This window comes from Balaenoptera acutorostrata, chromosome 9, assembly GCF_949987535.1.
Source record: "Balaenoptera acutorostrata chromosome 9, mBalAcu1.1, whole genome shotgun sequence".
Taxonomy (NCBI): domain Eukaryota; kingdom Metazoa; phylum Chordata; class Mammalia; order Artiodactyla; family Balaenopteridae; genus Balaenoptera; species Balaenoptera acutorostrata.
The window spans coordinates 98,324,120-98,337,760 of NC_080072.1; the positions used below are offsets into that span (position 1 = coordinate 98,324,120).

Consider the following 13,641-nt stretch of genomic DNA (forward strand, 5'->3'; position numbering starts at 1 on the left):
CTTCCATCCCAGGCTGCTAAGAGCCCGGGGTGGGCTGTGACTCAGGCAGGGCCCAGCACATAGTAGATGCTTATCAGTAGTGCTACAGAATCCAATTGCATTAAATCACACCGAACTGGGTGAAAGTACAGGGTCTATACAGCCCCACCATGCAGGTTCCAGATTTCCCGGGTCCTGGGAGGGGACTTGAGTCAATAGTGCTGGGAGACCTGAGTCCCTGCCTCCCAGCCAAGGGACAAGCCGAAACCACAGGACACCTCTGTCTCCCTTCCAGCCCCTGTCTCTCAGGCTCCCTGGTTTCCCTGCAGTGCATTGGTGAGTACGCCCCATCTCTGAGAGTTTGGGTCCTGGGCCAGCAAGAAGCAGGGAAGAAGAACTTCATCCTCATTCTTAAATCCCTCAGACTCCAGGGGTCACTCTGTTTTGTCCCAACCTTACTCCCTTGGCCTTGGGCTTGTAGGTAACGCTCCTTCAAGTGGTTGATGGTAAGAACTTCCTCTTACCGGCCGCGCACAGCCCCACAACCTGGGCAGAGACCCAGGAGAGAGAGTAGGAAAACCAGAAAGGGCAGGACTGGGCTTCCACCCCCTCCCACCTCTGGCCAGGGCCCACATAACCTCCTTTGTCACAATCAGCTCATCTATCCAAGATCTGATTACCCACATCCCATTTAGCAAAGATTCGTCCAACGGTTAGAATGTATCAGCACTGCCAGGCCTCTGTCCTCAGGAGCTAATGGCTGAGCAAAGAGAGAGGTGCAAGGCCACGTGCAGGAAGTACCAAGCTGAGCAGTGGTCCCAGCTGACATGCTTCAGAGAGAGCTGCACCTGGGGTGGGGCAGGGGGAGGGCCAGGAGACCTGGGCACCAGATCCGCTGGCTTCCAGTGTGACCTTGAGTAATTCACCTGACCTCTCCGAAGTTCATCTTCCCAAGAAGCCCCTTAGTCCGACTACCCAAGAGGATCCCGGGGGACCCCCTAGCTCTGAGAGGAGATCAGAAGGCAAAACAAGCACTGTGGCCCTGCTCATCCCACCAGCCTCATGGGAGAACCGAGCAGAGCCTGGCAGGATGGCCAGAAACTGGGCCGCCTGAGAGGAGAAAGGTCATCCTCGCTGCCTTTGCAGTTTAGCAGTGTATACGCTTCCTTGTTGGATGCTAAGACTCTTAGTCATTATCACGTGACCCCCACGATACCTGGTGAGTGAGGGCTGACCCATGGTGGCTGGTCAATGAATGAATGAATGAATGTTCACATCACTCGATGTGCTAAGCTGAACAGCCCTGGAGTCACAAAGAGGCTTAAGCCACAGACCCTCCCTTGAGGAGCTTTCTGTCTCATTGAGAAGACAAAACCGAACCACGTCAACAAGAAAAGCTGGCCAACAACCAGGCAGGCTGTGGAAATGCCAAGAGAGGAAAATCCCCAGGGATTGCGTGACCTGGAGGAGGTGCCCAGGCTAAACATCACAGAATGAACTGTAGGCTCCGGGAAGGGAGGGACCACGTCCATCTCTCTGTCTTGTCCACCACTCTCTTCCCAGCATCCTTGAGACACTGTAGGCACACAATTCAAATTTGCTGAATGATCAGTGATCTAGATAAACAGGAGAGGAGACAGTATCTCAGGGACAGGCCCTTCCTGGAGCAAAAACAGAAAGACTTTTTAGGGAGCTAGCAGCAGATCGATTTGGCTAGACAGAAACTTTATATAAGGACAGCAGAAGGCTGCCAGAAGGGGGAATTTAAACTCTTCCCTACAGACAAAGGGGGATGCTGAGGGGCTTTGAGTGGGGGAGTGAGGTGACATGTAGAAAACAGTGTCTGGAATTAGATGGTATTTGAAAAGCCCCTACCGGGCATAGGCCCAGAAAGGGTGGTAGCCTTTCCCCCTTAGAACCACCACTGTGGCAGCGACTGCCAGAAGGATTGGAGAGGCTGAGAACAGGACGGGGAGGTGGAACTGGAGATTTTTTTAAGAGTTTGCGAGTCAGATGTGAGAGCCAGGAGAGTGGGATGTGAAAGAGGGAACAGGATGTCAAATTGGGAGACTCTCTCAGCAGGGGGAAGGGACTTGGAGAAAGGTGAGTTAAGGATGGGAAGATCCATTTCTGGAACTTTCTTCCCACTCTCTAATCCCAAAGCAGCCTGTGGGCGTCTGTTTACTGTTACTCAGTGGGAGGAGCTGGGGACAGCCCTTTGGGCAGGACTTTCATAATTCTGTGTCCCTGTTTAGTTTGAAGGTCATGAACGCCCAGCAGAATGGACACGCCCATGTTCACAATATCAACTCCTAAACTCAAACAAAGCTGAAAAAAAAAAAAAAAGGAGAGGGAGATTGGGGGAAAGCCTGTGGTCTGGGACACTCAATATCTCCCTGTGAATAATTCAAAATTGGCGTGGTCCTCGCACCCCAACCCAACCCCCAGTCCCAGTCCTAAGGGCCCTGCTCAGGATAGACTGGGGGCTCTAAGGGGAGGCAGTCCCCACTCGCAAGAGTCTGACTCCTGCTTTCTCCCTCCTTCCTACTGAGTCCAGCCTGCGGAGAGAGCCTGAAGGTCCCTCGGGTGGTGGGTGGGGAGATGGCCTCTGTGGATTCTTGGCCTTGGCAGGTCAGCATCCAGTATGACAAACGACACATCTGTGGAGGGAGCGTCCTGGACCCGCACTGGATCCTCACGGCAGCCCACTGCTTCCGGTAAGGCCCACACGAGGGCGCCTCGGGGCTCAGAGCCACAGAGGGGCCTGAGTGCCTGGGTCCCCTGTCTCCCAACTTGTTTTCCAATGCCCTCCCCCACCCCACCCCTCCCCCTAAAGACCATGCACCAGGGTGTGGCCACCACAGTGAGACACTGGACATGATGTCCTTTGTTAGGCCTTGGGGGTCTGAGCAGAGCTGGTCACCAAGGCTGACCTCTTTCCTTCCAGGTGGAAAGCCACCAGGTACCCAGTGTCCTCACTCTACCCCCATATCATTCACTGCACAAAAGCTCTTCTCATCTGCCTGGAGTCCTGAGAACTCTCTCCCTTTTTGCCAGTCTTCCAGGAAGGGGTTCCAGGTCTAGAGTCACTGCCACTCCCTCATTATATTCAGAAACTTAAAAAAAACAGGATAGATTCTCTTACAGGCCAGTAGAGACAGGACTGCCCATACCTCTGGGGAAAGACCGCTCCAGGTCCTCTTCACCTTCATTCATTCATTCATTCGTTCATTCATTCAACACCTATGAGTACCTACTAGGTACTATGTACCCTCATGCATCAGACTCCATCACTGCCTTGGAGGAGCACACGGTGCAGGTCTGTGATTTTTAACCTTTTCGGAGAATCTGACAAAAGCTATAAACCTTTCCCTGGAAAATGACTCCTGCACACTCAGCTGTGTCTGGTGTCGGGAGGAAGACAAGTACACAATGGAACGGACCACAGTGCAAGTACCACATGAGTAACACGGCCAGTAAAAAGCGCTGGAGGAGACAGTGTCAGGACCCAGAGCTCAGGCACTGGGAACAGCCCCTTCCCCAGCCCTCCAGTTAGAAGTTTCTTTGGGCAGGTTTCACCAGGGAAAAGGATCAAATTCTCCTTTAGAATCTGACCTGCGATCCCTCAGACTGCCCCTTCTCCACCACCCCTGCCCTCACCATCATTACCTCCCAAGGCAGCGGCATCCAACACCCCACTCCCCAGGGCCCTGGGGACCCAGCCTCTGGCAAAGCCTCCTCATGCTTGGCTCAGACCTGAACCGCACTGTCTCCGTCCCCAGGAAGCATCTCGATGTGTCCAACTGGAAGGTGATGGCCGGCTCAGACAAAATGGGCAACTTCCCCTCCCTGCCTGTGGCCAAGATCTTCATCACTGAGCCCAACATCACGTCCCCCAAAGAGCAGGACATTGCCCTCGTGAAGCTGCAGCTCCCGCTCACATTCTCCGGTGAGAGCTGCCACCTGGGAACAGAACTCCAACCCCGCCACTAGCTCATCCACTAAGCGGCCTTGGGCACATCACTTCTCTTCTCAAGACCTCAGTTTGCCTATTGTTTCTTGCAAATGTATCGGCCTAACATCATGGAAGCCATGAGGCCTCCTTGAGCTATCAGCTGACACCCGACCCCACCCCTGCCAGATTCTTCTGAGGTCTGTTTTCTCCCCGTGGAGCACCTCAAGTGAGAATCACAGATTCATCCAATCTTGGAGTTGTGAGGGACCTAAAAGATGACCTAATCCATCCTCCACCCTGACCAATGGCAAGAGCCTGCACAATCTCCCTGCCAAGGGGTCATTGGGCCCATTTGCTCTCCTCCAGGGGCAGGGACTCATTACTGTTAAGTCAGCCCATAGATTCTTTGAACAGCTCTGTTCCATGACTCATGTTTACATTGGGTAGTATTTAGATCAGCATTTCCAATGGTAGCTTCCACAGGACACTGGTCCCTTGGGTAAAAAAGGGTTCCATTCTCATATAAGTTTGGAAAACATTTTTATACTATAGCTCTCTTCCTGGAGCATATTAGTATATTAATGATATGAGAAGTTTTTTTAATTTTTTAAGCAATTTGTTTTATTTTGTTTAATCACATTTTCTAAACTTATTTGACCACAGAACCTTTTTTTCATGCCACTTCTATTAACATCCCATGAAATGTATGTTATAGAAACCGTGGTGTCAACACTTACAGAGGGCTTAGCTGCCAGGCTCTCCTGAACCTTGGGTCCCCTCTTCCTCTTTGCTCCTGGTAGGCACAGTCAGGCCCATCTGCCTGCCCTTCTCTGACGAGGAACTCACTCCAGCCACCCCACTCTGGGTCAGCGGATGGGGCTTTACAGAACAGAACGGAGGTAAGTCCCAGGCTCAGAACCACAGGACTAAGTGAGCACCTCCCAAAAGTGATGGGAAGGAGGACCATCCTTTAGAAAAACCCATCCTGGAGGTCCAAGCACCAAGGTACCAGGCAACCCAGAGAATATCCTGGGCTGGGGGTTGAAGGCAAGAATGGGTATGTGAGTGTGTTTTCAACCTCCAGGGAAGATATCTGACATACTGCTGCAGGCATCTGTCCACCTCATTGACAGCACTCGGTGCAATGCAGAGGATGCGTACCAGGGGGAGGTCACCGAGAAGATGCTGTGTGCAGGCATCCCGGAGGGCCATGTGGACACCTGCCAGGTGGGGCCTCCAAGGATCATGAGGGAATTATAGAGATAGGGGATATCTGCCCTGAAGAAAAAGCTCAGAGGATGAATGCCCCCCATGAAGTCTTGCATATGGTGGGCACTCAGTATGTGATGAAGGGAGGAAGGAGGAGAGGGAGGGAAGGACTATAGTCAGATAAAGATATAAGGACAGATGGATAGATGGATGGATAGATAGATAGAAGCAGAAAGATTTCAAATGTATATTTCACATGCAAAGATGATGTTACACTCCCCAACCGCTCTTTTTTTTTTTTTTTTTTTTGGCTATGTTGGGTCCTCATTGCTGTGCGCGGGCTTTCTCTAGTTGCGGAGACAGTGCACGGACTTCTCATTGTCGTGGCTTCTCTTGTTGCAGAGAACGGGCTCTAGGCGCACGGGCTTCAGTAGTTGTGGCACATGGGCTCAGTAGTTGTGGCTCACGGGCTCTAGAGCACAAGCTCAGTAGTTGTGGTGCACGGGCTTAGTTGCTCTGCGGCATGAGGGATCTTCCACAACCAGGGCTCGAACCCGTGTCCCCTGCATGGGCAGGCGAATTCTTAACCACTGCGCCACCAGGGAAGCCCTCCCCACCCGCTCTTACTTCCTATCATTTAAAAGAGTATGAGCCCCTAGAGGGCAGGAACCCCAGGTCTGTTTTCTCTACAGCTGTCCTCAAGCTGCTGAACTACATTAGAGAAAACCCATCTCATGCTGGATGAGCCCTGGTGCACCGTCCCCTCAGCCCATCCCACTGACCAATCCCTGAATATATTCTCACATACCCACCCAGAGGATTTTCTGAACCATTTTCATTAAAACCCCAAACCCTACTCCCACCCGCTTCTCAGTCATTAAATTCCTTCACTCACGAGGCATCTCTTAGCCTCTTGATGACTTGATGTCAGGTAAATGCTGAACTTTGGGGACAGCGACTTCCCTCAGGGAGCTCACAGTTGGGGGGGTGGTGAATAAACAGGCAGTTCAGCTATAGAGTTATCGGGTTCTGAGGCAAGAAGCCCCAGGGGCTATAAGAGCTGGTAAGAAGGACACCCAAATAAGTGCACTTTTCACTATCTGACATTTCCTTGTCTGTTTTGTTGTTTGCTTGTTTCCCCCTCACCCTCTCTCTCTCTGTCTCTCTGTCTCTCTCTGTCTCTCTCTCTCTCTGTTTCTCCATGTGATTCCAAGTTCCCTTAGCGCAGGGATCTTCTTTTCATTGATTGAATCCCAATTGTCTAGAACAGTGGCTGACATGAAATAGGTCCTGAAGTGGTTCAATAAATCTGGGAACTACTCGGTTAAACAAAGATAATCACAGGGCTTCCCTGGTGGCGCAGCGGTTAAGAATCTGCCTGCCAATGCAGGGGACACGGGTTCGAGCCCTGGTCTGGGAGGATCCCACATGCCGCAGAGCAACTAAGCCCATGCGCCACAACTACTGAGCCTGCGCTCTAGAGCCCGCGAGCCACAACTACTGAGCCCGCGTGCCACAACTACTGAAGCCCACACACCTAGAGCCCGTGCTCCACAATGAGAAGCCACTGCAATGAGAAGCCCACGCACCACAATGAAGAGTAGCCCCTGCTCGCCGCAACTAGAGAAAGCCCGCACGCAGTAACGAAGACCCAACGCAGCCAAAAATTAATTAATTAATTAAAAAGTAAATTAAAAAAATAAAACCGACAGTGGTTTAAAAAAAAAAAAAAACAAAGATAATCAGGCTCCCTTACCACAGAACCCCTTAGAGCCCAAGTTGTGTATCTCCGAGAGAGGGCTAAGAGCACACCCACAACTTACTTGACCCCAGAACCCTTTTGCCCCAAAGGGAAGGGCATTGCAGGCTGCAAGAACTACATGAGCACAAGGGGTGGGGGTGGAACAGCAGAGCGCTCTGGAGAGCAGGATACAGATGGGCCAATGCAGACAGGGGAGGAAGGAGAAGCCCACCCCTCCACCCCCGCCCTGCCTGCCCTCTCCAGCAGCCCCTGCTCTGGCCTCTCACAGGGTGACAGCGGTGGGCCTCTGATGTATCTCTCTGACCGGTGGCAAGTAGTGGGCATCGTGAGCTGGGGCCATGGCTGTGGGGAGCCGAGTACCCCGGGAGTGTACACCAAGGCCACAGCCTATCTCAACTGGATCTACAATGTCCGGAAGGTAAGCATGTTTGCTCTACCTGTTGTGCCCTCCCTCCCTTCCTCTCCTCTGAGGGTACCAAACCATTCTTAGTGGCTTCATGCCTCTGAGATACCCCCTTACATCCCCAACAATCTTCTTTCCCAGCAAGTGACAACCTGGGATGCCACTGTTATGAAATTCCTTAGATCAGAGATTCCCATTAAATACAAAGAGTGTGGAACACCCCCAGCTTTACCATTCTCTGTTCTCTGGCAGAATGAGACTATCAGACATTTTCCAGAGAACTGATTCTGATAAGAAGGTGGGTGGAAAGGCCTCTAGAGGGTAGAGAGGTGAGCAAAAAGCTTCAGAAAAGGAGATTAATTTTGCATGACACCATTTTGTCCAGTTTCCAATCATCTGATTTCTTTGTTGGTCTCTCTTATTCTAGTCTGATCCATGATGCTGCTGCCCCCTGCAGTGCTGGCAACTGCTTCCCCCCCCCCCCCCCGCCCACCTGGGGATCCCCCAGAAGTCAGGCACAGAGCAAGAGCCCCCTTGGGCACACATCTCTGCCCACACCCTCAGCATATCTTGGTGCAGCAAAGGACCTCCATTCCTGTAAGAGACCCCACAGCCCACAGGCACCCAGGAAGTCAGCAGCCCCAGCTCAGCTGCCTCTGATGCTCCCAGCATCCCAAGGTGGGAGAGACACAGCCCACTGAACAAGCCAGCTTCCAGGCTGAGGTCTCAGAAGGCATTGCTAAGCCAAGAAGGAACCTTCTACTCTACCGAATGGAAACAGATGCTCTTCTGAGAGCCCGGATCACCAAGGGCTGGAGAGAGGCACGAAAGGGTCTGAGCAAACTCTCTCCTTCCCCACCCATCCCCAAGCCCACCTGAACAAGAAATCAGTTATAATGGAAAATGAGCTGTCCTGCTGTTAGCACAAACACTGTTTCTTACTATTGTTTTTATTGTTACCTCTGTGGCCACTGTTTATTAAACTGGTACATGAAGTCTTTGACATAGGCTGACTGGGCTGTTGAAAAGAGCTGAGCTAGGACTATTGAACTATGGTCTTTATTCTTTGGCCTGGGTAGGAAAAGGTCTAGGGGAGACAATTATTCTCAAAGTGGAAGAAAAGGAGACATGGGGACCAGAGCTGATGGGTGAGGGCAACAGTGAACAGCCGACTGGGGAAGCCAGGGTCAGTGAGTGTGCTTTCCACACAGGCCTTGTCCCATTGTCTTCCTCCCCTTCCTTCCTGCCCTGATATCAGCCACAGGCCAGAGATAACCTAGGACTGGGGAGAGAGAGGATTTGGGCATTCAAGGCTGACATTAAATCATGGCTCCCTAAGTGGCTGGAAAGAGGTATTGTACCTCTAAGTCCTAACTTCTACCTGGAGAATGCTGGGTGTGGTTTTTATCATTCATTTTATTTATTTTTTTTTATTTTTTTATTTTTATCATTCATTTTTAAAAAGTCATTTATCACCTGCCAGGAATGAGATGGTCTCCAAGCTGGGTTCTGAGGATATTAGCATGAATAAGTTCCTGCACTCAAAATGGTCAAAGAAGTAAGACCCATGGACTTCTCTGGCAGCTGTATGGAGGCCCAGGTATCCTGAGGACCCTCTTGCTATAGTTGGGTCAAATCCTACATAAAATATACTTGTTAATGGCTTCCTACGTTCTTAGTAAATAATAGAAATCCTCAAAGGCCAAAAAAATCAAAATAAAACAAAACCATCAGAATTGTGAGCTGAAACTAAGGTGGATATCTGGGAGTAATAGCTAACTAATATCTTGGGTTGCCCTGGGACAAAGACCTACACTAAGGCTGAGATCAGAACTAAACCCAGACTCACTGCAGGTAGGGAAGCTGAACCTGGGATTCCCACATGGAGCAGAGACAATTGAATGGGGTAAATGTGGTCCCAGGTGGCATCTAATGAAGGAGGAAAACATCCCAAATTTAGAGCCTCAGGATTCCCAGACAGAGATCCTCCAAACATGAGCTCACAAAGATTGGCCAACATTTTAAAAAATAAAAACCACCATGGTTTTCTGTTTTCAAAAACAGAAAATAGAATCTCAAGGACTTTAGGTGTTAGAATTATCTATAATAATAAGTAATAGAGTATTTCTATGTACTGGACACTATTCTAAGTGCTTCTTCATGTATGGATTCACTTAATACTCACACAAACCTATGAGATAGGTACTGTTCTTATCCCCATTTTAAGGATAAGAAAACTAAGCATAATGAGATTTAGTACCTTGCCTGAGGTTACATACTGGTAAGTTCAACATGAGCATTCTGACTCCAGAGTTCATGCTATAAACTACCACACTATAGGGCCTCCAATATGGTAATAATTTATAAAATATTTATATAAATTAAAAATGGATATTTTTCCACATTAAAATTTTTTTTAATTGTGGTAAAATACACACAACATAAAATTTACCATCTTAACCACTTCTAAGTATACAGTTTAATGGTTTTGACATTCACACTGTTGTACATCCATCACCACCATTCATCTCCAGAATAGTTTTCACCTTGCCAAACTGACACTCTGTACATATTAAATAATAACCCTATTTCTCCCATAACCCAGCCTCTGGCAGTCGCCATTCTACTTCCTGTCTCTACAAATTTGACTACTCATATAAGTGGAATCATATAGTACTTATCTTTTTGTGCCTGGCTTATTTCATTTTTCAGTGTCAGTTTTTAGCAGAAAGAGATAAGAAGACTTTAAAATATGAAAACAAGGCTATGAATAATGGAGGCTAGAATGATAAGGTCTAATATATCCAGTTAGAGCCCCAGAGGGAGAGAACAGAAAGAATGAAAGGGAAACAATATCCCAAAACTTAACAGCTGAGAATATCTAGAACTAATTAAAGGCAAGAATCCACAGATACAGCATATGCCACCATAGTGTATACCCATACAACCAAGGTGGAAACATTAAAGTAAATCTTCACCTAGGCATATTATAGTGAGTCTTCATAACACCAAAGATGAAAAGAAACACTTTAAAGCAGCTAGAGAGAAAACCCAGACCACTTACAATACCACAAATGTACCACAATCAGACTAACAGCAGACTTCCCCACAGCATAAAAAAGATAGAAGACAGTGGAATTGTATCTTCAGTGTGCCAAGAGATAACAGTCAACCAAGAATTGTGAATACTACAAAACTATCTTTCAAGAAAAAGAAAGGTATTTTTAGGAAAACAAAAACTGAGAGTTTATTACCAACAATGTTCCTTCTCTAAAGGAACATTTAAAGTATATACTTTAGGGAGAGGGAAAATGATGCTAAAAAGAAAAACTGAGATGCAAGAAGGAATAGTAAAGAATGCAATTGGTAAAAATGTAGATAAATCTAAACAAATTTTGTCAACATAAAATAACAATAACATCTATTTTGTGGGTTAATTTTTAAAAGTCTAATCAAAATACAGAATAACAATAGTGTATAAGTCAGGAGAGGCTAGTTGGAGTTAAAATACTCTGAAGTTCTTAACTTTTCTCAAGAGGGGGTTTTAAATATTGATTAAAGTTATGATACATAAAGTGTATGTATTATATTCTGTTGGGCTGCATCCTGCAGGCCTACAAGGCCTGTACTTGCCCTGTTTTAAGACCAAAGAAAGAGCCCAGAGTCAGTGACAGAGACATTAATGGTTTCATGGATGGGGGAGCTAACATGTCTGAAGCAAAGTTCTGGAGCAACACCCCACTGTGTGCAGCAGATGGCAGGCAGGACATGGCAGCAGGCTTTGCCCCCGGGGGGAGGGGAAATTGCCAGTTATAGGGGGAATTGAGGTCAGATTGGCACATTAGTTACCAGGGAAACCACCAGAGGGGCACAACCCGCACCACCCCTTTGGATAAGAACAATTACTAGCTGGGGTCTGGGGCAAGTATGTAGGAAGGTCAGTCATGTGAGCAGGGTATAAGTGAAGCAGGCACTGGTCGGGCAGGGGATGTACAGAGAGCAAGAGAACAGCCATCTTGAGTGGCTTGACCATACATATTCTAAGTGGTCAAAAGAGTAACCACCAAAAGAATGGAAATAAAGTTTTTAACTTCAAAACAATCAAAACAAGAAATAGATTAAGGAAAAATAAACAAAATATCAAACAATCTCAAAAGAAGGAGAAGGAGAGCTAAAAGGAAGGAAAGCATAGAAAATGGAACAAATAAAATATACAAAATAGGATGCTAAAAACAAACATATCAATAATTACAATAAATGTTAAAGTCACCAACTGGTACATAAAGATAGGCAAAATGGATAAAAATATAAAATCAAGCTACATGTTATTTATAAAAGACACACCCAAAATGTTAAGTTACAGATCATTAAAAGCAAAAAGATAAAAAAAGACATAGAAAGCAAGCACATAACCAAATTTAAGCTGGGGAAGCTATATAGTATTTTTTTAAATAGGGATTTAGGACAAAAAGAAAAAACTATTTTTAGGATAAAGAGAGTCACTACATAGTCATAAAAGCTTCAATTTTCACCAGGAAGGTATAGTAAGTTAAAACTTGTAAACAATAAGAAAAAAGAAATGAAAAAAAACAACAACGCAATCCCTTTGTCACCACAGGAGTTACCTATCACACCAAGTCTTTATTCTGAAATAATATTTAAAGAGAAAAAAATTAAGCATTATTCTGCTTTGCCGTAGAAATCTACTTCCAGGTAACAAGATGGCTCAAGGTGGTGAGGGAAAGGTCTCTTTACAGAAAAATATAGCTAATTGATATAGATGAATGATAGAAAATCATTTTTTTTGCATCTTCTAATGAAATAATTCACTCAAGCAAGGATCAATGGATGCTAAAACCATTAAGTGAAAGGTTGATGGATAACAGGATATTTGCATAATGCCCAAGTATCACCCTCTGGATTCCTTGCTAATCTCGAGAGGAAAACTTAACTTTAAAATCAAGGGATCAGGCTGTCATCACCTATGCACTATGCTGGAATAACCAGATATTATGTGCCTACCAACGTGAAGATGAAGTACACCTCATGTTGCATCACTTAAAGGCAACTTATCAAACATGCTTAACCCAAAAGTTTACATCTAATTTCCAGTTTATAGGAAATATAAGAATTAGAGGAATAAGCTAAATGACACCATTTGGAAGCTAACAGACGAAACCAGAAGGTGGGACATTCTAAAGACTTAAGAGGGTAACAACCACATACAGGGTGTGGACCTTGATTGGATCCTGACTTGAACCAATTGGCAGGAAAAGACATTTGTGCTAAGGGCTAACTGGGGAAATACGATTTGGGTATTGGATGACAACAAGGAAATGTGAATTTCATTATAATACTATACTTAAGAAAAAATATCCTTAATTTTTAGAGATGCATGCAGAAGTATTTGGGGTAAAATAACACAAGTTATAGTTCAGGGGAAAAAAAACAGTTGAAGCTAAGATAGCAAAATGTCAAGAAGTACAAAATCTAGGTGATGGATATTTATTATTTTTCTACTTTTCTGTATATCTGAATTTTTTCTCAGTAAATAGGTTTTTTAAACTTATATAAACACAGTTTTAAAATAGCCTCAAAAACTGCTAGAACTACAAGGAGATATTGGTAAATCCACCATCATAGAGCAAACTTTTAGCACACTTCTCTCCATGATTGTTAGGGCAAACAGGTAAAATATTAGTATAGACAATTAAACAACATACTTCATATGCTTGATTAATAGACATGTGTAGAAACTTGCACACAATACTTAGAAAATAAGCATCCTTCTCAAGCACATTTATAAAAAAAATTAACTACATACTAGTCCATAAGTAAGTCTCAACCCATTTCAAAAGCAGTATGGATACACCCAGTTTTGTGCTCCCATCAATTTCTGATCAGCCTTGCCTGCATTCCCCATCCACTCACCCCCAGGATACAGTCCCTGGCCTGGCTTCCTTCCCTGGGTGGCCCCAGTACTGGCCCCTTTCATTCCCCTGGTTCCAAAGTCCTGGTAACTGCCACCACCTCTTCTCCTAACACCACATCGGTCTCCATCTCCCCTGGGGCCAGGGCTGGGCTTTGGCTTGGGTGGTCTTCATTGTACCCACCAGCACCCAGAGCCAGCAGACTGTACCCACAAGGCTCTGCTTCCCCAGGGCTCCCTGAAAAGACTAACAAAACATGGAAATTATTGTCTTTGGGATAAATGTTGAATAATGGGAAACAGGAGACAGGAGGGAGCCAGCAGATAAATTATTCTACCTTCTTCCCCAAAATGAAATTATTCAGAGAAGCCCTAGCTCCCCAGAGACAGTCCCTGTGATTCAG

General features: G+C 46.3%; 1 protein-coding gene across 1 annotated transcript in view; it reads left to right on the forward strand.

Moving 5' to 3' along the window:
- Positions 1-8,311, forward strand: part of TMPRSS4 (transmembrane serine protease 4) — a 38,067-nt gene extending 29,756 nt beyond the window's left edge. The window contains exons 7-13 of the mRNA XM_007196580.2: positions 275-315; positions 2,537-2,696; positions 3,762-3,928; positions 4,735-4,833; positions 5,019-5,161; positions 7,174-7,323; positions 7,736-8,311. Of these exons, the coding sequence (XP_007196642.1) occupies positions 275-315; positions 2,537-2,696; positions 3,762-3,928; positions 4,735-4,833; positions 5,019-5,161; positions 7,174-7,323; positions 7,736-7,747 (772 nt within the window). The 3' untranslated portion in view covers positions 7,748-8,311. The remainder of the gene's footprint in view (positions 1-274; positions 316-2,536; positions 2,697-3,761; positions 3,929-4,734; positions 4,834-5,018; positions 5,162-7,173; positions 7,324-7,735) is intronic.
- Positions 8,312-13,641: the final 5,330 nt, after the last annotated feature.